This window comes from Pezoporus wallicus, unplaced genomic scaffold, assembly GCF_028554395.1.
Source record: "Pezoporus wallicus isolate ANWC-B61680 ecotype Strahan unplaced genomic scaffold, APGP_CSIRO_Pwel_v1 contig_3710, whole genome shotgun sequence".
Classification (NCBI taxonomy): domain Eukaryota; kingdom Metazoa; phylum Chordata; class Aves; order Psittaciformes; family Psittacidae; genus Pezoporus; species Pezoporus wallicus.
The window spans coordinates 4,351,340-4,375,639 of NW_026640315.1; the positions used below are offsets into that span (position 1 = coordinate 4,351,340).

General features: G+C 50.0%; 2 protein-coding genes and 1 long non-coding RNA gene across 6 annotated transcripts in view; 2 read left to right on the forward strand and 1 right to left on the reverse strand.

Moving 5' to 3' along the window:
- The window catches only part of KCNJ16 (potassium inwardly rectifying channel subfamily J member 16), a 230,093-nt gene that overhangs the window by 4,141 nt on the left and 201,652 nt on the right, over nucleotides 1-24,300 (forward strand). The gene's annotated exons all lie outside the window — the stretch shown is intronic.
- MAP2K6 (mitogen-activated protein kinase kinase 6) overlaps nucleotides 7,625-24,300 on the forward strand; it is a 55,229-nt gene continuing 38,553 nt past the window's right edge. For 3 of the 4 annotated variants that reach the window (XM_057418627.1, XM_057418629.1, XM_057418626.1), the window contains exon 1: nucleotides 7,625-7,980. In XM_057418627.1, the coding sequence (XP_057274610.1) occupies nucleotides 7,965-7,980 (16 nt within the window). In that variant the 5' untranslated portion in view covers nucleotides 7,625-7,964. Of the gene's footprint in view, nucleotides 7,981-8,321; nucleotides 8,444-24,300 lie in introns of those variants that run through there. The other variant, XM_057418628.1, reaches the window with a different exon arrangement.
- LOC130604236 (uncharacterized) lies at nucleotides 13,580-16,619 on the reverse strand. Its single transcript, XR_008973418.1, has 3 exons — nucleotides 16,514-16,619; nucleotides 15,843-15,922; nucleotides 13,580-14,685 (listed from the first exon to the last, which is right to left on the reverse strand). It is a non-coding gene; the product is annotated as an uncharacterized LOC130604236 (long non-coding RNA).

Consider the following 24,300-nt stretch of genomic DNA (forward strand, 5'->3'; position numbering starts at 1 on the left):
CAGCCCTGTGAGAACCAAAGGCCACCACGTGAATTGCTCAGATCCAAATGCAGATAAACCCAAATGATTCCTTGTTTTCCTTTGGACTTACCACCTGCTTATTAACTGACTGGAGTCCTGCCTCTGGCCCACTCCTTGTTACTGCTTAGATCCATTTTCCTCATGCAAAGCACTGGCTGTGCCTCTTTACTGCAGATGCTCTCCTGACCCTGGGCATGTCACTGTTGCAGAGGAACTGGGTGACCACAGCCCAAGGGCTGCTTATGGTCGAGCCCTTGGCACACTCTTCCTTCTGCATCTAGGAGTACTGCTGCTTTATAAACAGAAATAACACAAGAAACGGCATTTATACTGTAAATCAGAGATGTTCTCGTCACACAAAGGGCACAGTTGTTTTCACCCAGCACAGGGCTCCTCCCGCATCCAAACCAGGGGCTGCAAGTCATCTGAGGCCAGTTCTCTCGATGCTGAGCATCAACAGCAGGTTTCCAGCCTCGTGCCAGCAGCCTGCCTTCCCTCTGCTGAGGGTCTGCATTGAAGAGCTGCTCTTTTCTTTCTTCGAGGGATCATTATTAGAGGCTGTGCCGGGCAGAACCAAATCACAGGCGAGAAGACCGAGTCTCCCATTGTGCGCTGCTTCTATTTGGAGACAGCAGCTCCCGAGCGCCTGGCACTTCAGCAGAGCACAGGCAGGGAGGACAAAGCCACAGTTATGTACTTGTGCCTCTTCTCATTAGGGTGAGTTTTGCTGGGCTATGAGGCAGCGCGCGGCACCATCCGTCATTAGGAGCATCAGAGGTGCCAAGCAGGAACCGCTGCTGCTTCCCTGCTTGCTTCTCCTGCTATGCATCCGTCCAGACTGAAACAAAATCAAGCTGTTGTAAAAGCAGGCTGTCCCGAATATTTCCCTTTCATTAACCAGAAAAGTTGGCACCAACAGCTAACTCAGTCTCAGAAATCAGGTACCTTTGTCTGTAAGTATTACTCCACCATATACAGCAGAGACAATCATAGAATCACAGAACGGTTCAGGTTTGGAAGGGACCTTTAATCTCAATCTCCTCTCTGTCAGGTTAAAGCCATTCCCCCTTGTCCTGTCCTTACAGGCCCTTGTCAGAAGTCTCCCAATAGCTTATAAGAACACAGAACAGGCTTTAAAGAAGAGATATACTCCATATTTACTGGAAACGACGTGCTTGCATCAATAAACCTCTATATAAGCACAGGGGTGATGCATTTGCATCATCTAACGCGAGAGCCCAGATCCTCTGCCAGCAAAGCCCTTCAGCAGTAATTCACAGCACCTAATTTAGCCACCTGCCTCTCTCTGTGAGCTAGGAGATGAAAATAAACCCTGCAAAACCCAACTTCCTTCAGGGTTTACTGCTCGAGGTCTGCAGCTGTGCCCACTGCGAAGGGAGCTCTGCCACCACCAAAGCCACCAGCTCTTTGCCACCCAAAACTTCCACTATTCAGAAGCAAGGCACAAGTATCAAATACAGGCCAGTAATAGGAATTTATAAAGAAAAGGGGTTAAACCCCTTCTGAGAACAGCAGCATTTTGCACCTCTATAAACAGTAAGGCGAAATGGAAGCTCATTAGGAGTCAGATTTGCTCATAGCACGCAAGGCTCTGTGCCCTTACCCACCTTCTAGAATAACATTCAAACTGGCTCAAAATAAGATTTCATAAAAGAAATTTCAATCTTGACCTAAGACTTGGCACCCGGAGACTTTCAGCCCAGAATAGACTTTTATGGGAAGTCAGAAACCTCTGGAAAAAAACAAGTTTGCAACAGACTCTTGAACAACAGCAGTGCCAGGGGTACAAGGATAATATATACACTGCGTGCAATGTGTATAGAATACTACAATCACAGCCACATCAGTACAAACAGATATTCATTCTGGCCGTGAATGATACCTCGTGTTGATAGAAAAAAGAACCAAAATGCCTATTTTAAATCAGCAGAGTTTGGAGGGAGGAAAAAGAACCAAAAGACCTATTTTAAAGCAGTTTGGAGGGGGAAATGTGCCCATTGCTAATGGGGAGATGGCAGAAAGTAGGTATTTTCCATCAGCGCTGCTGTTGCCCCGATCCAGCAGCCATCAAACACTTGCCCACCATCAGCTGTGCTCCCTTCCCAGTGAATTTTGCTGCACGGATTATGACATACAATTTCTTGCTCTGAAAAAGCACCGTGCCTTTGTATTGCAGTGTGCTCTGGGTATACATGTCATTGAAAGAAAATTATGCTTCCTGCTGCCAGCCCAACACAAATATCCCTCCAGACAGAGGCCTCTACCTGTCCTTATTTAGCACTGCTTTTCTCAGAATTGCGCTTTTGGAGCTGCTCAACCTCAGTGAACCATTTCTGCAGTGGATTCCTCCTCCTCCTCCTTCCTCTCCCTGGCTGCTGGGAAGGCGTCAGCCCTGAATATCTGAGCTCCTCATTGACTGGTTAGAGTTGGAAGAGACCTTAAAGCTCCTCCAGCTCCATCCCCTGCCACAGGCAGGGACCCCTTCCACTGGAGCAGGATGCTCCAAGCCCCTGTGTCCAACCTGGCCTTGAACACTGCCAGGGATGGGGCAGCCACAGCTTCTCTGGGCACCCTGTGCCAGTGCCTCAGCACCCTCACAGGGAAGAGCTTCTGTCTAAGAGCTCAGGTCAGTCTCCCCTCTGGCAGGTTAAAGCCATTCCCCTTGGCCTGTCCTTACAGGCCCTTGTCCAAAGCCCCTCTCCAGCTTTCCTGTAGCCCCTTTAGGCACTGGAGCTGCTCTAAGGTCTCCCCTTAAGGAGCCTTCTCCAGGCTGAACCAGCCCAGCTCTCTCAGCCTGACCCCACAGCAGAGATGCTCCAACCCTCGCAGCATCTTCATGGCCCCATCTGGACTCACTTGAGCAGGTCCACATCTTCCTCCAACCCCCGGGACGGTTGGGACACTCTGTGCATCCATATTCAAGGCAGAGCTTTTGCTGTGCAAAGGCAAACCCCCTGCAAAGCAACACAGGGCTCCTGGCCACCTTTATGGCATCTGAGCCCTCCCGATGCCAGTGTTTACACCGAGGCATCCAAATTTGTACCATATTAAACAGGAGCACAAAAGACTACCGCAGGCTTTTCAGATGGATTCACAGAGAAAAGCAGCTCCAGTAATTAACCCCAGATCGCATTACCCTGAGAGCTACATAAACATCATAAAGGTTTAATAAACCACCTCAAGAAAAAACACTCATGTGGTGGTGGTTGTACACAGCGAGGGATAGAGCTCTACCCCAGAGAGATTACGGGCAGTGAGGAGCCAGGATGCTGCTGTTGCTGTGCTCCCAAAGGAAGCATCCGTGCAGGAGCCTGCAACTCATTTTGCTGCAAAAAGAACTTAGAGGCACAAAGGACTCAGCGAAAACCAGCAAGAAACAAAGTGCAAAGTACAGAACAGTGCCTCAAAGATGAAAAAGACCCAAACCTAAATGCCTGTGTAAGGTAGGGAGTGAGGGATGCAGGGCAGGTGACTTGCAGGAATTGCCATCTTCCATACCAAAGGATATTACTTAGGTCACTAAGTCGAAAGTCGTTCTCATTTACTGGCTTCTGCCCCTTTTATGAGCTCTATGTGCTTCTTGGGTCACATTATCCCCTCTGAATTGCTCAGCTCTCTGTTTAAAGCCACAAAGACAGACTTTCCCAACAGTGCCACTGTGTGCAGCAGGGCAGCACAGTTTGGGTAGCTTCAGTGATCTGCAGCATCCTCCTCGGCTTTTCACCCATCCACGATCCAAGGCGGATAAATGTCCTATTTATCCAAGGTGGATGAATGTGCTATGAGTAAACGGCTGCGAGAGGAGATGCTGGAGGAGAAGGAGATGGAGGAAACTCAGACAAAAGGTAAGAGGTGGCTGAACTCCCAGGGACTGTGTTTGGCTTTAAGCGCCGGCAGCCTGGAATTCCCTTTAACCCCGGGAACAAAGGAATGCAGGATATTGCTCGGCACCATTCAGGCTGGTGAGGAGCAGATGGTCTCTGCTCCCATAAGCGGCTCATGCTCGGGACGACTCATTGTTTCTCACCTCCTCTCCTGTCAAGCCTCATTCTCCTCCCCAGCATCTGCACCCGCTGTTTGCTTTGGCTTTTCTTCAAGCTCCTTCCCCACATATCCCCTCAGGGGCATCCCTTTTTCCAGCTGGTCCCTCTTGTCTTGGAGAACTTCCTGCAGTTCCTTCACCTTCTGTAGCCAAGAGCTCGCTGCCTTCTCTGCCAGCATTTAGTGTGCTTATTCCTGCTATTTTCCATTTCCAGCTTGGTACTGTGAGGCCACAGCACCTTGGGAGCACTGGGAAATGGCTGGCATTCCCCACTCTCTTCTGCTTCTCTATGGGGGGCTGACCACTGCCCCATCTAAAAAATGATGGGAAGTTTCACACTTGCAAATACCATTGTCCTGCCTGTTGTATCTAAACCCCATCATTACACTCTTTCACAGGACAGACCAAGCTGAAGCCTCTCTACACTTGCCCCACAATACCCTTCCTTCTCCGCAGCTCCCATCCCCATGATGGGAGGCGATGGCTGGAAGCAGCATAATCCAACAAAAATAGGAACTGGAATGGAAGGAAACCGAAATAGCCACTGGCTTCTTCTGCAGAGGTCCTGCAGAGTCCCACCTCCTGCCCCATGCAAGTCGGCCCTGCTTGATTTCTCCATTTGCAAAGCATATTGGTTTTGAGAGATCCTCCTGCCTGAGCCCTGTGACTCCTCTCTATCCCTGCACAGGGCTGTCTTCCAAAATACACAAGAGCATCAGAGCAATAGATACAGCACTTTCCCACCATCTGCCACACTGGGAAAACCAAGATTTGAGCCCCAAAACCTGGTCTTACTGTTCAAGGATGTAGAAGGAGGTAGCAGAGGTGTTTTGGACGCCAGTTTTGCTTCTATTTCGCACCATCTATGACTAAAACATATACAAATATAAAACACATTTACAAACCACACATCATCAGCACCTGGATTCTCCAAACAATTCTTAGTGAAGGGATATGAACCAGGGGAAAACACTGAGGTGTAAGACACAAAGAACCTCTGACAGTGGCCTTTCAAGAGCGAAGCCTTGGAGAAGCTGCACCCCTCGGGCTCGCTGCTGTTTGTGGGCAGAGCTCTGGGATTAATTTCCAGCCTGTTGATTGTCTCTTCGTGCAAACACTGAAACCCAAGCCTCTAATTGTATTTTTACTGGAGAAACCCACCACGGGACACGCACGGGTTGCCTTCCAAGCGCCGCAATCAAAGCGCGCGCTGGAAACGGAGCCGTGTCTAACACAAAGGCATATTTTGGTGCAAACCCCCTGTTTACAAACACGGAGAGGAGATGTTTTTGCAGCAGTGCCCTGAAACCACAGCACGTTTGTCCAATTGCTCTGCAGCAGAATAGTCTCTTAGCAATGAGGGAGCAAGCTGGGAAGAGGAAGAAACAAACCATACCACGTATATGATTCCAGTTCTACATAGGGTCAGTGTTAATGGTAAATGTATGACCAGACCCAGATATAGAAAGCAGATCTCTTTGCTCAGCCCTTTGGATTCCTCCTAGGAGTAACTCCTTCCTTTAAGATGCTTCCTCAAGCACTTTGCAGGACTCCTCTATTTCACAGCCATGCATAACATGGTAATTTACTTCCTGTAAAATGACTGCACAGGGATGCACACGGCGTGGCACTACTTATTGACACCAGATGATTAAAGTGATGTTCCTAGAGAATTAACTTCCATGCACTGGGAGACACAAGCTCATACAAGGCATCTCTCTGATTCCTATACATTGCCCTGCATCTATGACTCCATCCTCTATAGAAAAAAATGCCTTAAAACAACCAAGCTTTTGTTCTCACCCAATGAAAAACCAAAGGAGCATCCCTCACTATGTACCTGCATAGAGGGCACACCAGCAGAAGTCTGTTAGAAGCATTAAAAGCCACAGTCTTTACCCACACAAGGCCTCCTTGCTCACTACAGTGCTCCTCGAAGGCTGCTGGTACCGCTGCTCATTTAGCTTATAGCTACTGAGTTTGAACGCTGCTATTTGTAAGGAGTTAGTGAAGGGGTTGTCAGCATTTCCATCGTAAACCTTTCATTTGGGGGATTTATCGCTTGGCTGTAAGGATTTGATCTAGCTGCAGCTTGGCAGGAAGGACCACATGCGGCAGCGTACTTCCCTCACACCAAACACAAACAGATCCCTAATGGAGGGGTACAGCCTCCTCCAGACTTGAGTCCTTGCAGATAAAAGGGGCAAAATCCTGCCCAACGCCAGCCTAGCGTGAGCTGAGCCCATGGGGCTGGCAGGGACACAGAGGAGTGTGAAAATCAGCCACACCACATGTTTCTTAGCACTCTGATTTTGGGTTTTTCATTTTCCCGTGTAAGTTCTTCCAATGTTGCTGTAACAAAATACGTATTTAACATAAAGCACAGCTTTAGGAAGGCCTGCCTTTCCTTAGGGGCTTTTCCCGAGGTGGAGCTCCTATGTATGGAAGTGGGTACTCAACTACTACACCCCAGGTACAGCTGCACTCCTGATCCAGGCAGCATCCCTATCCCTGGGGGATGTCGCTGCATCACCTCTTCCCATGGGAAACCTCCGTGATGCCACAGGGGCCGAGGTGACCACCTCAGGAAACAGACTTGGGCAAACTCACTTTATCTCAGCTGCCTGTGAGGGGAAAAGGATATAAAAGGACTAAAAATATCTTTTATTATACAAGGTTACCAGGGGCATTGGTTAAGCCCAGGCACCACTGCGCTATGCAGAACGTGTGATGCCCTGGGTGTCACATTAGCACAAAGGCAAGATGCCCCTTTCCAACAGATCCTTGGAATTAAAGCCAATGGGGACAGAATGGAGCCATGATGGGCTACCCACGCCCAGCGCAGGGCCGCCGGTGGAAGCTTGGTGTGCACCCAACATCGGCAGCACCAGTGGTACCCAACCGCATGGCGGGAGAGACGGAGCAATGCTTCCTGCACAGCCCGGGATGCACCATCCCATCATACCCACTTCCAGCCACGGCCCCAGCCCCAGAGCCTCTCCCTGCTTCCCAAGGGCTGCATTTGTACTGGGAGGATGCCACCTTCCCCCAGGCGTGGGACAGGAGGAGAGCAGGCGGCAGCCACTGCACCCGCTGCCTGCACGGTGCCTGGAGCGCACTGCACAGCGCGCAGGCAGAAGGGAGGGAGGCAGAAAGGAAGGCAGGCAGAGCAGACAGGCTGGGGCACAGGAAGGGAGGCAGGGCCGCGGAGAGGCAGCGTAACGGGGAGGAAGGAGGAAAAGAGGCCGGGAAGGAGGCAGGGAAGCGCCGGGAGGCAGCAGCGCCCTCACTCCCGCAGCCCCTTCCGCGTCCCCACCTCGCAGCCACCCCGGCCCCGCTCCGCTCCCGCGCGACTTCGCGCCAGTCCCCGCGCAGGCTCCGCGGGCGCGCAGCCCCGCGCCGCCCCCTGCAGGAAGCACCGCGCAGCGCCGGGGGGGGGGGCAGAGACTCCAAGCCCCAGTCTGCAGCGCGGCAGCCGTGGGCACGGCGCCTGCGCTGTGCGCAAACCTCCCCCCCCCTCACCCCCCCCCCGCTCCAAGTTTGGAGGTTCGAGCCGCCAGCCCCGGCCCATCATGTAGGTGCCGCGGAGGCTGCCCCACACCGCGCCGGGGGGGGGGAAGCGAGCCCCCCGCGGGCCTCTGCTGCACGGCGTGCAGGCGCAGCGCAGCCCCCCCGACGTGCACCCCCCCCTTTGCGCACCCCCGCTGCAGGGCGCGCTGCAGCAGCGAGGCAGGAGAACTCCAGGTGCACGAAGAGCGAGCGCGGTGCAGTTTGCATCTTTGTGTGCAAAACTAGCTCCAGAGGAGGGGCGAGGCAAAGTCTTTTGTGCTGCCCATCTATCCCCCCCCGCCCCCTGCAAAGCACAAGGGGGGGAAAAAACATGTCTCAGCCCAGAGGTAAGGCTCCTGCTTCTCTTCCTTGCAGCTCTGCAGACGGCCGTGCATGCATTCGCGAGGTGCACGCATGCATGGATGCGTTTTGTGCTCGGGATGCAATTGCAATTTGAAGTTTGAAGCTTCTCCGTGGCTCCCCCCGTTGCATTTCCTGTTGGGCGCGGGTGCGCACACGCACTCACACACACACACACACACACACACACACACACACACATACACACACATCCACCCAGGCACAGTTCCTGCAGGCTGCGTTCGCCGTTCAGCTGCGCTTTGGCGTTAGTGGAATTCTTCAGCCGGGATCACCGAGTGTGTGTGTGTGCGTGTCCCCCACCTCCTGCACCGGTCAGCAAGGAGATAAAAGGGTGTCGAGGAGTAAATCGGGGTTGCGGCCGTGCGTGCGGATTGCGGGCTCGTTTCATTGAGATGAAACTTTGAAACAAGTCCTGGGAGGAGATGAAAGGTGAAACTTGAGTGCGAGTGAGCAAGGAATTAAATATATACCTCTATGTTTCCATGGGAAAGTATTGTTCTTGTGCCAGGACTGAGATCATTTTCCACCGATCCCCCCCCCTTCCTCCCCCTTCAATATTTGGTAACTTTTGGTCGGAGGTTTGTAACACCAGATCGCTGAGAGCTGCTTTATTTAGCGTTTGGGGAGGGGACGGCAGTGATTTATTCTTCTTCTTCTTGCATTGATGGCTTTCTTTTGCCAGCGTGGTGGGCAAGCTTTGAGCTTTGCTTGTGAACTGATCCGGCGTGATTCTGCCTTGTGTCCTGCAAGGAAGGGGTGATGGTTGGTGGGAGGGAGGAGGTGGGGAGTTTAATATTGCAAAAATGCAGTGGGAATGCAATAGTCCCTGCAAGAGCCGGCTGGAGATGTTTTTAAGGAGGAGTTGCTCCGGCCATTCATTGTGGAAATAGATGCCCATATGTCAGCAGATGCAGCTTTTGGAGCTTCTTTTAAATGGGTGGATTTGCTGTTGCAGCTTGCCTCTTGCATTCTGCAGCCCTCATGCATATTGGGGAGCAGGGGGGGTGCGAGCCAGTGCATAGCAGAGCAGATCCCAAACTGGGACCGGGGCTGCTTCTTGCTGTTTTGTTTTTAAATCCCAAGCCATCTGTGGAGCCCGTGGCCTTCCTCCACAAGCCTCACAGGGAGGCCATGGGAAGGAGGTGCTTTCACAGCTCTTGCCACACAGTTTTCCTTTGTAAGAAAAATGTAAAGTTGTTGTATAATTTATTCCTAATTTGGGTTTGCTGCAGTCATCCGTTCCAGCCAAGCAGAGAATTGTTAAAAGTTTCCAATAGAAAGAGCCAGAGAAGTTTGATAATGCAGAGTTGAACTGAGCGATGCCCGCTGCTGCTTGAGGGAGGGTCCCTGCAAGACCCGTAGCAGGGCAGGGGAGCAGCTTCTTCCTAGGGGTCCCCAAAATCCTCGGGCTGGGATGGCTGCAGCGCATGGAGCCGGTGGTGGCAGGGAGCTGAGCTGGTGGCCGTGCAGCCCACCCTGCTGGGGTGCTGCTTATCCCATGCACTCGCTTTGTCCATCCTTCTTCATACCAGGAAAATGGGGAAAATGCAAGTAGCCAACCCACAAAACATGATCTCAATGAATGGCATCATTCTTGAATCCGTTTCCCGTCCATCCCGCGCTGTGCAATACGGGTGTCTAAGTCTGAATTCCTTGCACGGATAACTTTTCCAAGTTCAGCTGTTCAGGCGGAGGTTTCGCTCTGGAAGGGGTTTGCAGCAGAGGTATCGCTCTTCAGGATGAATTAAGGGAGGCATAATCTGCATTTCAGGATCAGCTTTCATGTGTTGCACAGGAGGTTCCTCGTCAGCTTTCTAAAATACTGTGTGGAGCTCTAGCCAGCTGCTGGGCTGCGGAGCCCTCTCCCTGCTTTGAATCCTTTCCAAAGTTGTGCTCAGGATTTGCCAGAGATTAATGCTTTTTTTCCTAATGCTGCTTGTCAGGGGAACATGCAACCAGGATGGTTATTCTCTGATAACACTTGCTCCCTGCAAGGAATCTCACCTAGGTTAGAGGGCAGAACTGCTCCTTGGACCCTACCTGTGCCATGCGGGAAGTGGAGGTGATGTGCTTTGCACGCAAGTGTAGCGCGGGCTGCAGGAGATAAAACAGTCCCTGGGGTTCGGAAGCAACAGCTTCATCCCGGCCCTTTCCGTAGCAGATGCCTCCAGCATCGTGCTTGCAGGATGTAGGCATGTTCCCTGCACCCTGATGTCCTGATGCACTCGGTAAGACAAAACAGAGATCAAGTCAGAAAGACACCAAGCAGGTCCAAATCCTTGCATTTCACTCATTTCTACCTTTATCCCCTCTCTGAAGTTGCAGAATGGTATTTTTAGTTGGATGGAGCAATCCACAGCAAATAAGATTTCCCCAGCAGGTCCCTGCAGTTTGTTCCATCAAGTCCCTGCTCTGGACAAGTGGGACTTGATGTCAATGGGAGCTCTGAAGAAATTGAATCGTTGCCCAAATAGGGCACTTTTTTGCTGTCATGACTAGTAGGATATTATTCTGGAAGAGGAAAAAGAAATGCGGAAGTCCATATTAATTACAAGTTAAACAGAGTCTGAGGCTATAAATCTGAACTCTCATGACAGCAGATGTATTCAAGAGTCTTCCAAATTCATTGTAATGGGGGAGTTATTTACTTGCATCAGCGAAGCAACCTGCATATATGCAGATTTCTCCACTAAAATAAGGGAAGGGGGAAGCATTTCCCATTAGACCACTAATTCATAAACAGTGCATGGAAGTGAGCTACATTTAATTTAATATCGCTGTCCATCGATCTCATTCCTAATATCTTACACTTTGCTGTTTCAACACAGTTTTTTGTGCTCTAGCTGAGGAAGGGACACTGAGATTATGAGAGCCACGTCCCACGTGGTGCTGGCTGAACATGTACCCTATGGACTTTGACCAAAGGCCCTGTGCCTATTCTAAATATTACATTTTATGTGAAATGCTTTTTTTTTTCCAGCTAGAAGCCTCAGTGGAATCAGTGTAAAGCCTAAATGGTAGTGGGGGTTATTTTTGTTTAAATCCTTGGTAGGTGGCAAGTCTTTGCTGGTATAAAATTAACCCATGAGCAGCGCGAGGCTCAGTTGGTTGTGCAATGAGCAGTTTGCCTTGTCAGCGCCACCTCGGCTTCTCACTATTAACTCACTCCCATGACACAGGCACTTGGCACGGGCCAGGCTCTGCCAGAGCAGGGTTAGCAAAGCTGTGGCATGGCCAGTGAGGTGCAAGCCTAGCAAAGCCTGGTCTAGCAGCAAACAGCCAATTTCAGTCCGAGTTGCATATTTACTTTTAACGTTTTAGGTTTATCTCGTTGAATTACCTTTTCACCCTGCTTTCCTTTATCACTTCCATGGTGGAAGTGCCTGTGTACCTGCTTCGGATTAAGAGGGGGCAAGCGATTATAAAGAGGTTTTAAGATCTCATGTAATGCCATGCTGGAGGAATTAACCATGAGTTAATCAACCAAGAGGTTGGGGTAGAAAGTGTTAGAAACGATGTCTTATATAAACCAAATCACTGCTCTGCACAGCAGGGACCAAAACACCCCATCAAGCCCCTCTAGCTGATGCCTTTACTCCCTCTGCATTGCACTAAGGAGGCATTTGCTTGCAGGTCTCACCCCTTCCACCCCAGACAGTGGGGGTGCAAAAACCAGGGTGCATTTGCAGGGTGCCATGTTCTTGTGTCCTGACATGGACGGGAAGACACAGGCATTGAAAGCTCAAACCATAGAAGTAATTATAGCAATAAAAGCAGTAAGTTGCAGGAGGAAAGGAGCAAAGAGCTGTTTTCTCTTCCCAGCTGAAGAAAAGTGTAGGTTTCTCATTGCCACACCGAGTGTTGCTTATTTGCTACTTTAGACACCCAAAAAAATGGAACTTCCTTTGGGGTGAATTCCCTCCTCTGACACATACACAAGCTGCTAAGGTGAAGCAAATGATACTCAATTAAAACCACAGAAGTAATTTAGAGATGAGACACTTCATTCCTCCAAGAGTATTGGCATTAATGGAACACAATTACCTTCAAAGTCACATGGTGGATTTGCAAATCCTGTGTTCTGTGGTTGCAGGTATGCAAGATGACTAAAAAGTTGCCTTTTTTCCCCCAAAATAATGCATGCATTTGATGTCACTTGTCCATTTTCTCTTGCTGAAAAGAGCCATAACAGCACCTATAGAAGCCTCTTGGAAAAGGATTTAAAAACATCTGACTAAAGCTCAGATCCCTTTTTTAAGTTGGAAGCAGAAGGAAAAGAGGGGAGCTTTAATAGCACAGGAGTGGGAAGACACTTGCAGCCTTCCCTTGTGATGCACTTGGAGGACCGCAGGGTCTGCCCTGATCTTTGTGCACAGTCATGATTCCCAGCCTTTTCCCATGGGGTCCTTGCTTTCACCCCATGAACTTGCATTTCTAATGCTTAGCCTGCCCATAGCAGGTCTCCTCCTGCTCCAAAGACAAAGCTCTGCATCTCCCAGGTCACAGCTTCCTAATGGCAGTGAGTGGCACAAGTGGTTCTGAGTAAGGCAAAGAGGTAAAACCTAGAGCACCTGCATGTCCTTGACTGTGGCCACGTAATTCTGGGTGATGATGGGTGCATTGTATGAGTTGGCAGCATGGTCACCAGCAGCATCATTATATAGTGTTGAGTCAGTCTCCAGTGGCCAGGTAAATTGCGGGACTGTTCTGTTCATTTTGGACCTGGACAGAGCTATAATTAATAAATAATTAAATGCTTCATTACCTGTGAAGTTACTTTGCTCCCTTCCTTCAGGCCTGTCTGGGAAGAGTTGAAGAGATGAGCATTATCAGCTAGAGCAACGTTAGCAGGAAAGCAGATCTAGGACCCTGAAGCGGTGCCACGTTAGATATTATGGTTTGTGGTAGCAAAGCAGTGAAGGCTGTTCAGTGCAATTTCCAGATGTACTCATTGTGCAAAAAGTTTGCCTTTGTCTTCAGATCCACTGTATTCTGCATGGTGGCAAGTGTCAATGCAAAAGTGTCTTCTGCTCAGGGGAAAGAAGTTTGGAGAGGGGAAGCCTGAGACTCTCAATTGTAGGGCTTGCTTTTGCCTCAAAGCCAAAATTGAAGCTATCCTTCCTTTTAAGCTAGAAATTCCAAATACCCAGCTAACGTTTTAGAGGGTTCAGCCCACCATGAAAGTCTCTGGGGTGCTAAAGCACTTCTGAATCATCTTTACATTGGAGATGCTGCAGGCAGATGCTGAACATCCTTTATGGAAGCTCCAAACAGCCACTTGTGCATCTTGGTCTGCTGGTGCTAGCAAAGATGAGGCTGACCATCGCTCTGGATTTGCATCCCATCATCAAGTAGGGGCCTGGATTTGTATGGGCATGGTAAAAGCAGCATCTGTCTACATCAGGAGGGTACTTTGGGGTTGGAACTACTCAGGCTACCGTCCCCTGAAGTTCCTGTAGAAGCAATGGCTGTGGCTTGTTTGTATAGAATTTCAGATTTGTAAGCAAGACTGCAAAGAGAAAGCATAGCCCCCCCCCCCCCCCCCCCCCCCCCGTTTGAGCAGGAAAACCTCAGTGAGCAAAGCAAAGCTGATCCAGTTTCTTGCAGTTGCTGTTTTGTTAGCCTACTTAGCTTGCAGTTTTGTAATCGGGGCTAGATTCTCCTATCCTGCACCCAGGCAGATCAAAAACCATTGCAAGAACTGAAGCCCAAACAGCATCCACTTCTCTTGCACTCAGATGAAACCAGTGGAGAAAAAATAAACCCAGCAGAAGTTGCAGATGAGATGCCAAAGATAAGGCAGCAACAGAAAATAAGCACAGGAGTCACCACTTCACTGTGTCCACAGTAAGAGGCCTCTAATGAAGGCTGAATCAGCAGAGGCTTGGGAGCTGCTTTTGATGGAGAATCTTTCTTCTAAACAGAAATATGTAATTGCACTCAGTGAAACAATGCTTATCAGTGCCAAATGGCCTCAGAGCATCGTCTGGCTGCTAGGCTGTGGAAGTCCCAGGCAGCATGCTTTTGTGCTTGTTTTCATCCTGCAGCGGGGTCAGATCCTTATTCGTGTTTTCAGCAAGGCTTATTTGACACTTGAGCAGCAAGTTATAATGTCAAAATTACAGCTTCACTCTGTGTTCTCATTGCTCTTGATGTTTATTGCTGCTCCAGTAATTCAAGGTCAGATATAGAAAATGACTCAAAGAAGTCTTTTGTTGTTCTGACAGCTCTAAAGTAATGGAAGTCCCCATCTGGCAAAGGCAAACCTTTACAGAGCACCAGCATCAAAAAAGGAGAGGGAACATTCTAAAGGCAAGCCCAGCATCGATTACTTTCTTTCCCTGGACTTGCTCCATTCTATCTGCCCTCATCAGCTCCCAGCATCTCCCATCTCGCACATGCAGGAGCCCCAGTAAGAGCCTGCTGGATTTGCATGCTCATGCAAGTGCCTGCATGCAGGAGATGAAGTGTTCATGTAACCAGGACACAGGAGAGGAGAAGGTCCTTCTAGCCCCAGCTCTATGTGGAGGGTTTGTGCAGCACCAGCTCCTTCTCCTTGGGCACTTCTCCAGCACTGGCAACTGGCACCCATTTAGAGGTACGCTTTCCAGCTTGGATTTCAACACAGCCCTTCTTTTCCTAAGGCTGCTTTAATTGCCTGCAATTAGGGTCTCCAGTGCTGTGAAAGCATGGAGAAATAAAACCAAGTTTGGCTTTGTATGACTGGAGTTGATCTCTTGTTTCAAACAGCTGATGCTGTGGCCCTTTAGAAAGGAAGTGGCAGCCTGTGATTGTAGCATTTACGATGCCACTGCCCAGGGATTAAAGCCCAGATATGTGACATTTATTGTAGCTTCATTCAAGGAGTGAAACACCTGTAGCAGCTAAGTACATCTGCCCTTCTTCCAGTGAGATGAAGGGGAAGACAGGGATTTTACATGCTATCATCAAAATGCCAAACCCCCTTTGGGCAAAGCTACATCTTAAGCAGCTTTGTTTAAGCACTGAGCCTCAGCACTCAGCAAGAAATGCCTCAGGAGGAGTACAAGCCACAGCACAGGGCTTTTAGCAGCCCTGATGGGTCCCTGAGGGTGCAGGGGGTCACCCCAGCCCCTGCACAAGGAGGCCAGGATCTGGCCAGCTGGGACTCTGCTGTTAAAAGAGATCCATGCAGGATCATGCCATGCAGGTTTTGGAGCTAGCGACGGGACAGGCAATCCGCAACAGTTTTCATCCTAAGGTCAAACACCACTGAAGGTTTGGACATGGAGCCTCAACCTGCAGCCCCCTTTTGCAGGCTGGCTTCTGCAGACAGAAGGATGCAGATGCTTAATGGAGAAGCTCCCTCCCAAGCAGACCTCGGTACTTAACTGTCCTAATTAAATGCTTTCAAAAACCACAAGATTGACCTTCACTGCATGCCCACAGATTTTTCTCTCATTTAACAAGCAGAGGGTTGACAGAGTAGCCTATTAAAGGAGAAGAAAGGCAATGCTCTACATACTGTTGTTTTTCAACCTGTTGCAAAGGGTTTTCTGCTTTTTAACTGTAAGAGATGGGAGCCACAATCCCCTAATAACCAATCAGGAGGAGCCAGGCTGGAGACCAGAAGTGCTTGGCTCAAATGGAGCACAAAGCCTGGTAATGGGGTGAACAGACTTAAAACTGAGGTTTACTCAGATATCTGTGCAGTAAGCCATGACAGCCATTATATACCCATTATATATACAGGTACTTATGTAACCAGAGAGCCATTCTATGTGTCAGAGTTGTCCTTTGGGAGACACCCTCTAGAAGAAACATAAAGGCCATTTACATAGGCTCCGACGTCCTTATGTTTCCCAAGGACACCTGTGATTTGCTCATTGCCACTAAAACTTGGAGCATCTCGATGGAGAACCTGAATTCCTGCCAAGGAAGCATCGGTTTTACAGATTAACCAAAAGAGCAGATCAGTGCAGTGCGTGAAAGGACATCGGGAAATAGCCCCTGACGGAGCAGCATCTGAACTGGAGGGAGAGCCCAAAATAGTCCCTGGCAGCTGGGGAGGGTGACACAGACGCGGCATTCAGAGATGGTTTATAGTAAGTTGGTGTTTGGAGACAAGAAAGGCTGAATTGGCTGCAGACACCTTTTGGCCAGAGAGAAGGACCTTTGGGTTGCCCATCCCCAGGTTTCTATGGGGTGACAGTAGGGCAACACGCTCCTGCTTGTAGCCACCTAAGCTATTTAGCGCAGCAAGCTCCCACATAGCACGACTTGGGTTTCATTCATGCCATTAAGGCAGCTTCCTTTAGAGCCAAGCATGCGATTTATTTTTTCCCTTCTTTTTTTCCTTCCCCTCAAAAACATTTGGTACTTCCCCCGCAAGGAATCAGAAGCTTTATGTCTGATAAGAGCCTGGAACAGCTTCCTGCAATAGGAGAGCATTCCTCCTCTCGCTCTTCCTGCGCAGACCTCAGAACAATGCCAGCGCTTCCAGCGTCAACAAGCATTTACTTTACCTTGTGGCACAGGCATTTAGGGCTCATCCTGTGCAAGCATCTCCATGGCCAGCACCTCCTGCAAAAGGGGGAGGCTCATTTTCCAGGAGCTTGCTTTAAAAAGGCATTGCTGCAGCTGAAACACAAGGAGCAATCTGGGAGATTGAATCAGAGCCGATGCAGAGCAGCTGTAGCCAAGCAGGGCCCTCATTTGGATGAGTGGGGTCTGAGGAATCTTCTTTTTTCCCCTTCAAAGGGAAGCTAAATAGGGGTTTTATTTTGCTCTGATCTTGAAGCAACTTGTGCACGTGCTAAACTTGGAGCATAGGAGTCCTTTTGCAGGAGTCAGTGGGACTGAATGTGCTTGGGGTTTGAGCACACACGCAAGAATTTACAAGGTTGGGGATGTATTTTGTCCTGGTTGCTAAGTAGGGTGGACGTGGTGGATCTGTGTAGATGATCTATAGCGCCCTGCTTTTTCTTGAGCTCTTTTGATCCCGTTTCTGCTTATCTGTTCTTGCAACTCGGAAAGCAGCTCTGGATTTGTGAGCGTGTGTGTGTGTGTATAACTGACACTACAGTCCTGAACCTCGCACAGGGAGTTCTATGGAGGCTTTGACAGAAAGGCTTATAAAGGGGGTTTTGTATGTACAGCTCCTGATTTAGAAGGCTGGGTGGAGAGGTGTAACCTGATGGGGTTTGATCCACGTGGACACGTGCGGATAGAAAACATAGGTGTCCGGTTGTGTAAGGGACACTTTATGGGGTAAAACTTGTTTTCTGCCCCAGCACTGCACCATAATGCGTTTATTCAATGTGTTTTCCAAACTACTATAAAATTGCATGATAAAAACTGAGGAAAGGCTGATTTCCTTCACAGCCTCGTTGCTTTATTGCATGGCATACAAGCGATTGTATGCTCCTGGCAGGTGTCTGGAAGGAGAGCTGTAATTCATGCTCTCTGACCTGTGGCTAAAAGCTCTTTGAACTTGAAAGAGCTTCCCTTGGACCCCCATGAGCTGCTCAGCACCCTGCGTGCAAGGCTTTGAGCCTTCTTTTAGTGCAAAGATAGAACCTGAAGTGGTTGCAGGACCAAGACTTGATGTTCGTGGTCAGATGGACTTGCTGCTGCTGTAGTGGTGATGGAGCAGCTCCAGCTCTTGCTGCTGGGGGTATCTTGGAGCTGCTGCTGTTGTTGCTGACAGTGCAAACGGGAGGGTGGTTGTTCCATTGGAGCCTCCTGCCTTGCTTCAGTGCTGGGGACCTGGCTTTGGTTTCCCTGCAGTTGCCTTTGGCTTCTCGCTCTGGATAGATTCCCTGTGTGTTTTTAAAGTAGGACCTACACATTTTAGGTGAGGCATTGCCAGCAGAGGGAGCAGGAGTTAGTTCCTCCCATCTACACTGGACAGAGCTGTCAAAATGCCATTTTTAACAATGCAGGCGCAAAAATAAGCTCTTCTATCAAAACAAGGGAGCTGTCTGACCGGGTAGCACAAAGGCAGATTGGGCAAAGTCTTGACTGTGTTGAGAACTCAGTCCGCAATATTTGGCTGAACCTTTACCAAAATGCCCCATGACAAGGTGTTAAGCAAGGAAGAGGTCTTCCCCTTCCATGCCAGTGCTGTGGTGTTCTTCTAATGCAGGCAGGGAATTAAAAGGGCAAAGGACGGAGCGTGAGCATCATATCGCTGGGAAGAGATGAGGCGTTGATTTGAAATCCTTCTGAGTGTTATTTGCACCTCTGAAGAGGAAAGTGGTCCTAAAATTAACCTCTGTTGGACACTTTCAGTTGAAACAAGCAGTTGCCAGCTGCCAAAGAACAGCACAACTTGGGGACTGGAGAGCAGCAATTCAGTCTGGAGGTGTCTCATACAACTCTGACACTGTTTATAGCCCAGAGGTGCTGTTTTCCCCATAGGAACACAGTGGATGCCAAACCATGGGGATTGATGTAGCCCTCAGAGTCCCCATCAGGGACCTTCTGCAGAGGGTGAGGATATTTGCTAAAGCAATGGCTTGTGGCACATTCCTCTGTTCCCGTTTGGCTGTAAAAGTTATTGATACTGTATAACTGCAAAATGACCAAATCAATGGTCAGTTTTCTCTCTGCGGAACATAAATTGCTCATTTTGTCCTAAGGTGGCTTTATTGATGAGCAGAAAATTATAAACCCAAGCTTTACGTGCAGTGCATCAGCAGTTGTAGATGGCTGATAACGATGGAGTTTAAATGTCCAACATTTACAATATGCTGAGCAAATTAAATCTGTGCTGGGTAAAATGAGCCTCCTGCGGCTGCCTGGAGCACAGAAACAAGACCTCAGATTGCCCCGTGGTATTGATTAGATTTTATTCTGTCCTGCTGTGAGGGTGATGACACCAAGACAGGCACTGGGTGCGATCCTGCTCAGCGAGCAAAAGTTTTTCTGCAGAGAAGTGGGGCTGCATTAGCACGTGGGGATCAGTGGTTCAGAGCTAAGGACAAGTAACTGCATCTCTTCCCGGGGATGCTTTGCTGAGCTCCTCAAGGGAGTCCTTCCTGCCCCATCACACCCTCTGGTCTGGGAAGGTCCTGCTTTTCCTATGTTTAAGCCTCCTGACTCATTGTGAATGAGCCTCAGCACTGGGAAGTGTTCACAAACCACGTGTGTAAGGCCCGTGACATGGGTTAGTGGTGGACTTGGCAGTGCTGGGGTAATGGTTGGACTTGATGGTCTTAAAGGTCTTTTCTAACCTTGTTGATTCTATGATTCTATGGAGCTTTGCAAGTGGATGCTATGGGTCAGCATCTTGGGAGGCTGATGATGAGGGGACACCACCAATTACAGAGGGACATCCACCAGTGCCTGTGTGCAGATTGTCCCTTTTGGTGGGTATGGCTGAAGCCTGCAGCTATTGCAAAGGCTAAGACAACAGACTGGGCACAGCCTTGCTGCACAGCTTCCTGCTCAGCCTGCCGCTTGATACAGCCTTAATAGGAACCTGTGCTCACAGTAAGCACGTGCTTAAGTGTAAGTACCATCAAGACATAAGCACCTTCATAGCTGGAGCCACAGGCCGGGATCTGAGCGTGCAGCGCAGCAGCAGTCAGCACGCGGGTGGGAATGTCACCTTCCTTTTCCAAAGCAATTTGCATTTCTCCAGGCTGGCAGCACATCTGACAGCTCCAAGAGGCCCTGGCTCGGGATGCACGGGGCTGGAGCTGCCTCTCGCCCGCTTTGCTGGATGCATGGACCTGTCACCCCTCGGCGTGGGAGCAGATGCAGAAGCTGATCTGGTTTATTAGGGGGAGTGAAGCTCTGTGATGCTTCTTTAAAAGCACCTCGCAGGAATCTGCTGGGGGAAAATCCTGACCACGTTAAAGCAAAATAGAAACTGGAGGGAGACCTTGAGCAAAAAAGGCATCCACAGGGTGTCTGATGGAGAGGGGATCTTACTGCCCTAAGAAAGCTGGGTTTTGAGGCTCTGCAGAGCACTGGGGAGGGGTGGATGCTTCTTCACTGTGTCATGTTTTCCAGGGAGCAGTGCGTTTAGGAAGTGTAGAAGTGTTTCTAGCTAGGCTTGTGGATTTAAGGCAAATCCTGCAGGCAGGGCCCCTGCTTTTATGCTGGATAGAGGAGATTTGCTGCTAACTGCTAGGTATTTGTATGGGAAGTTGCTCAGCGCCCTGTAGCTGCGTGTGGTCACTCACTGGTGTTTTGAGGTGGAATCTTGCTGGATAAGGGGAAGTAAACCAAAGCAAATGGAGTACCGGGAGTGATGCTCAGCAGCATCCCTGCTCACACATCGGTTGCTGGAGCTTCATGCCCTTATCCACAGGGCTGCATCACCCCATGGAAGCACCCACCAGCATGGCACCCTTGGGAGATGTATAATGGTGCTGCTGCATGCACTGAGGAGCAGAGCCCACCCTATGCAAGGGGCAAAGCCAGGGCAGGGAGCACAAGGCTTGGCTGAAAGGCTGTGATAAGCCTTGCACACCACTATGCATGAACATTTGGGAAGCCCTTGATCCTTCTCCCTGTGAAGGTGTCTGCCCTCCTACCTGTCCATCCCGCTGCACAGGCAGCATCCCACCTCCAGCACCACTGCAGGTAACTTTTGGCAGGGAGGGATAGAGATGAAGGTAGCAGCAATGGAAGCAGCCGAGTCCTCCAAATCCTCCTGCACAAGAGCCCTTTTGTTCCCTGGGTGAATTCCAAGAGCTTTTCTCCAGTTTTGGTTCCAGCAAACTCCCACTGCAAGCAGACAGCTTGAAAACAAAGCAGCGACTAAATGCAAAGTCCCCCCATGAAAACAATCCCCACGAGGGTTGGATTCAAACACGAGGGTTGGATTCAAACAACAGTTCCTGTGGATTTCCAAATTTGAGATAAGCAGCAATGAAAACAGGCTCTGGGATGGGGAAGCAGCGGAGCCAGCGGACCTTGGCAGAGGGAAATGATGTGCTGGTGACTGGAGTGACTGCCCCTGTGCCCGCCTGCCTGGAGCTCCGCTGCTGTGATTTCTCCTGATAACAGGGGCAAGGGGACAGCCCACGAGGCTCCAAATGTCCTCTGTTGCTCCGTGGGATCTTTGGCACCACCGCAGGGCAACGGGAGGATGTAGCAACCTGAATGCTGAAGGTGCAGGAGCCCGGCGAGGGATGCAGCTTGCTCATCAGCAGAAAGCAAAGTCCTTTTTGGACACTAATAAGAATTCCCTGAGGCATTAGGGCTGCCTTTGGCTTTCACAGCCTCATGTTGGGCAGCGTGAGTGATTGCAGGATTTGAGGCCATTGGAGACGGTGTGATGGGAGCAGTGGAAGTGGTTTTTCTCTGTGCGTGATGAGAAGAGTTGAGCACTCCCATGAAATTAAGTTGATGGGTGGAAAAATAGTCAAGGTAAAGCAAGGTAAGGAGAGGGAAGAGGCTTTGGTCCCTGTAGGATTTCTGTTAGACTTTTGCAGATGGAGGCATGTGTTGGCAAGCTGTTGAATTCTGCATTTTGTGGTTTTATGCACGTGCTTCCATAGGAGTCTCTGGAGGATCCAGTATGTCCGGAGCATCAAGGCGCAGACTTGGTGGCTCCTTGCAGCTAAAGGGTGTCAGGGATGTCTCACAAGCCTGCTCTCCCATCCTTAGCTTGAACCACCTCCATGAGTTCAGGCTAATACTCTCAGGTGCCAAGGGGAGCAGGATGGTTGTTGTGAGCCTGTGTTGCCTTGTGTCCCTGTGCAATGTGGCAGCATTGTGCTGAGCAGAAGGGACATAACACACACAAACAAGGCTTGTGCAACTTCGGAGTTGGACTCAATGAGATCCTCATGGGTCCCTTCCAACTCCAGATATTCTATGATTCTATTATTAACCTGCATATGGCCACGGACGGGGTTGTTATTGCTGAAACCACAGCATGCACGTCCCTGTGCATGGTCCCTTCTCTCCCCTCTTTATCCCATGGACCACAATGTGCCTGGTGTTGCGGTTGTGGTGAATCAGCAGAGAACTGAACATTTCCATTGCATCCAGCACAGGGAGGTGATCCCTGGAGAGCTGGGGTCAGGTCGGGACAGCTGAGCCCCAGCCTGGGTGGAATTCCCTGGCAGCGGATGCTCCCAGCTCTGGTGCAACCAGTGCCTTTCCTGCTGGGTGATGTTGCCACTGCTTGCGCAGAGGTGCTGGTGCTTGGGAGGAGCTGTGCCCTTTCCCCCAGGCCATCCAAGCAGCTGGATGCACACGCCAGATGAGTTCAGCCAAAGTGTTGTAACAGGGGCTTTAATATTAAAGTCTCCTGTGCCCTGTGCTGCAAGCCAGGCAGAGGCTGTTATCTGCCATCTCCCACTTACGTTAGCACCTAAAGCAGGACGGATTTAGGGCTGTTTTGCATTGCATCTGTTTTGTGAAGAAAGGCTGGTTAATGCAAAGGCTGCCTCAGCAGTGCAGGATGGCAGGCGAGGGATGTGCCTTGCCTTGTCACATCTGCAGATATTAATGTGGTCCTGGCACCAGTGCAGTAGGGACATGGTGGGTGCCCCTGGGCTGTTCCCTTGCTCAGACTGGGAGTGATGCTGTTTCTGGGCTGGGAAGGGGTGTTATCTGAAAGGCTGTTTGTTGTCACCTCCCTGTTTTCTCTGAACTGTTAGTAATCAGAAGGGAGCATGTGTCTGTGAGTGTGAAAATGGGTGCTGAAGACACCATTTCCTTTTGTGCTGGTGTTCCTGCAAGCTAGCACTGGAATGGGGAGCAGGGAACGCATCGAGGCAGAGACCAGGGGGGAAGTGGAGTCCAGGGTCCCGGCAATGGGAAAGTCCAAGCCAGTGTGGGAGCTTGTGAAACAGCTCAGCGACACAAAAGGTCATCCTAAACCTTCATACCCTCTCCTGTGCAGCCGTGTGGTATCACCCCTCCATCAGAGCACCAGTCTTCATCAGCAAACTGGTGTTGGGTGTTGGTGTCCCACAAAACGCAGTGGAAGCTTGCTTCAGCTCACCCATGGCAAAGGGTTGGAGCTAGATGAGCTTTAAGGTCCCTTCCAAGCCAGACCAGTCTCTGATTCTGTGATTACTGCAGTGCTCCCTGCAAGCTGCTATGGACTAGGGCTGCAGGGGGGGCTCAGTTTTGTTTAGTGGGGGGGGTTACAGGAGGGTAGAGAATTGCCCGTAAGCTGCATCAGCTCCCTGCCCCTTTCCCAGCGTCCCTGTGTTCAGTGCATGTCTTAGCACAGGATCTTGTGTCTAATCTCTATCAAAGTGTCTCTTCCGCTTCACTCTCAGGAGGTCTTAACTCTTCTAAAATGCAGAGATGCTCTGTTATCAGGGCGACAAACAGACTCACATAGCCAAAACGTGCACAGAGATAAGGAGAAATTGCATCCCCCTTGGTTTCTGTGTTGACACGAATAAACACGGCAGCCTGCAGCCCTTCTGCAGGATGTGTGAAGAAGAAAATGGGCAGAGTAAGAGAGATTAGCCTGAACCAGGAAATTACCTTCAAAATTGAATTACAGAAATACAGAGCTTATTGAAAGGCGGGTAAATGGGTTCTGATATTTGCACAGTTTGGTGACATTTCTGTATGCTTCTGCGCAGCAGGATCCAGATATTATGCTGCTGGAGTCCCCATTGCAAAGCTTTTCTGCTACACCTTCTTCTGTTCTTGTGCTGTTCAGAGCTTCCACCACCGAACTGTCTCCTGCTGGAGGCTGCTATTGAGGCAGGCACCAAGGGCTGACCTTGTGATTTTACCTTGCTGAAGAGCTTTGTCTGTGTCGTGTTTGTGCCTCGGCAGAGCTGAGCTACGTCAGGAAACACAACTGGCTCTTGCAGCACAGACAGCCCCTGGGACACAAATAACCCCGGTGTGATCCAAGCAGGCGTTGCACAACCTCTGCCACACGGTTCATCGGGCACACCTCAGTCGCTCCTTGCAAAAGCTTGGCTCCTCTGGACTGGGGCCTCTCCTGGGTTTATTGCAGGTTGCAGGATTGAGTCAGGGGAGCGAGTTGAGCCCTGCGACAGAGAAACCCTGGGGCAGGAGAGTAGTTACAGTTCCAGCATTGCAATGTGGGTGCTGATGGTGTTGGCAAGGAGTTTGGGACTATCCAGGTCACTGAGTGAGCTGCGCCCAGGCTGTGTCATGCTATGTTCTTATCTTCATGAGCCTTGGGAGTTGAAACTGAAGATGAATGCAGCATCATCCCTTAACTGAAGGTGAATGCAGCATCATCCCCTAACTGAAGATGAATACAGCATCATCCCCTAACTGAAGATGAATGCAGCATCATCCCCTAACTGAAGATGAATGCAGCATCATCCCCTAACTGA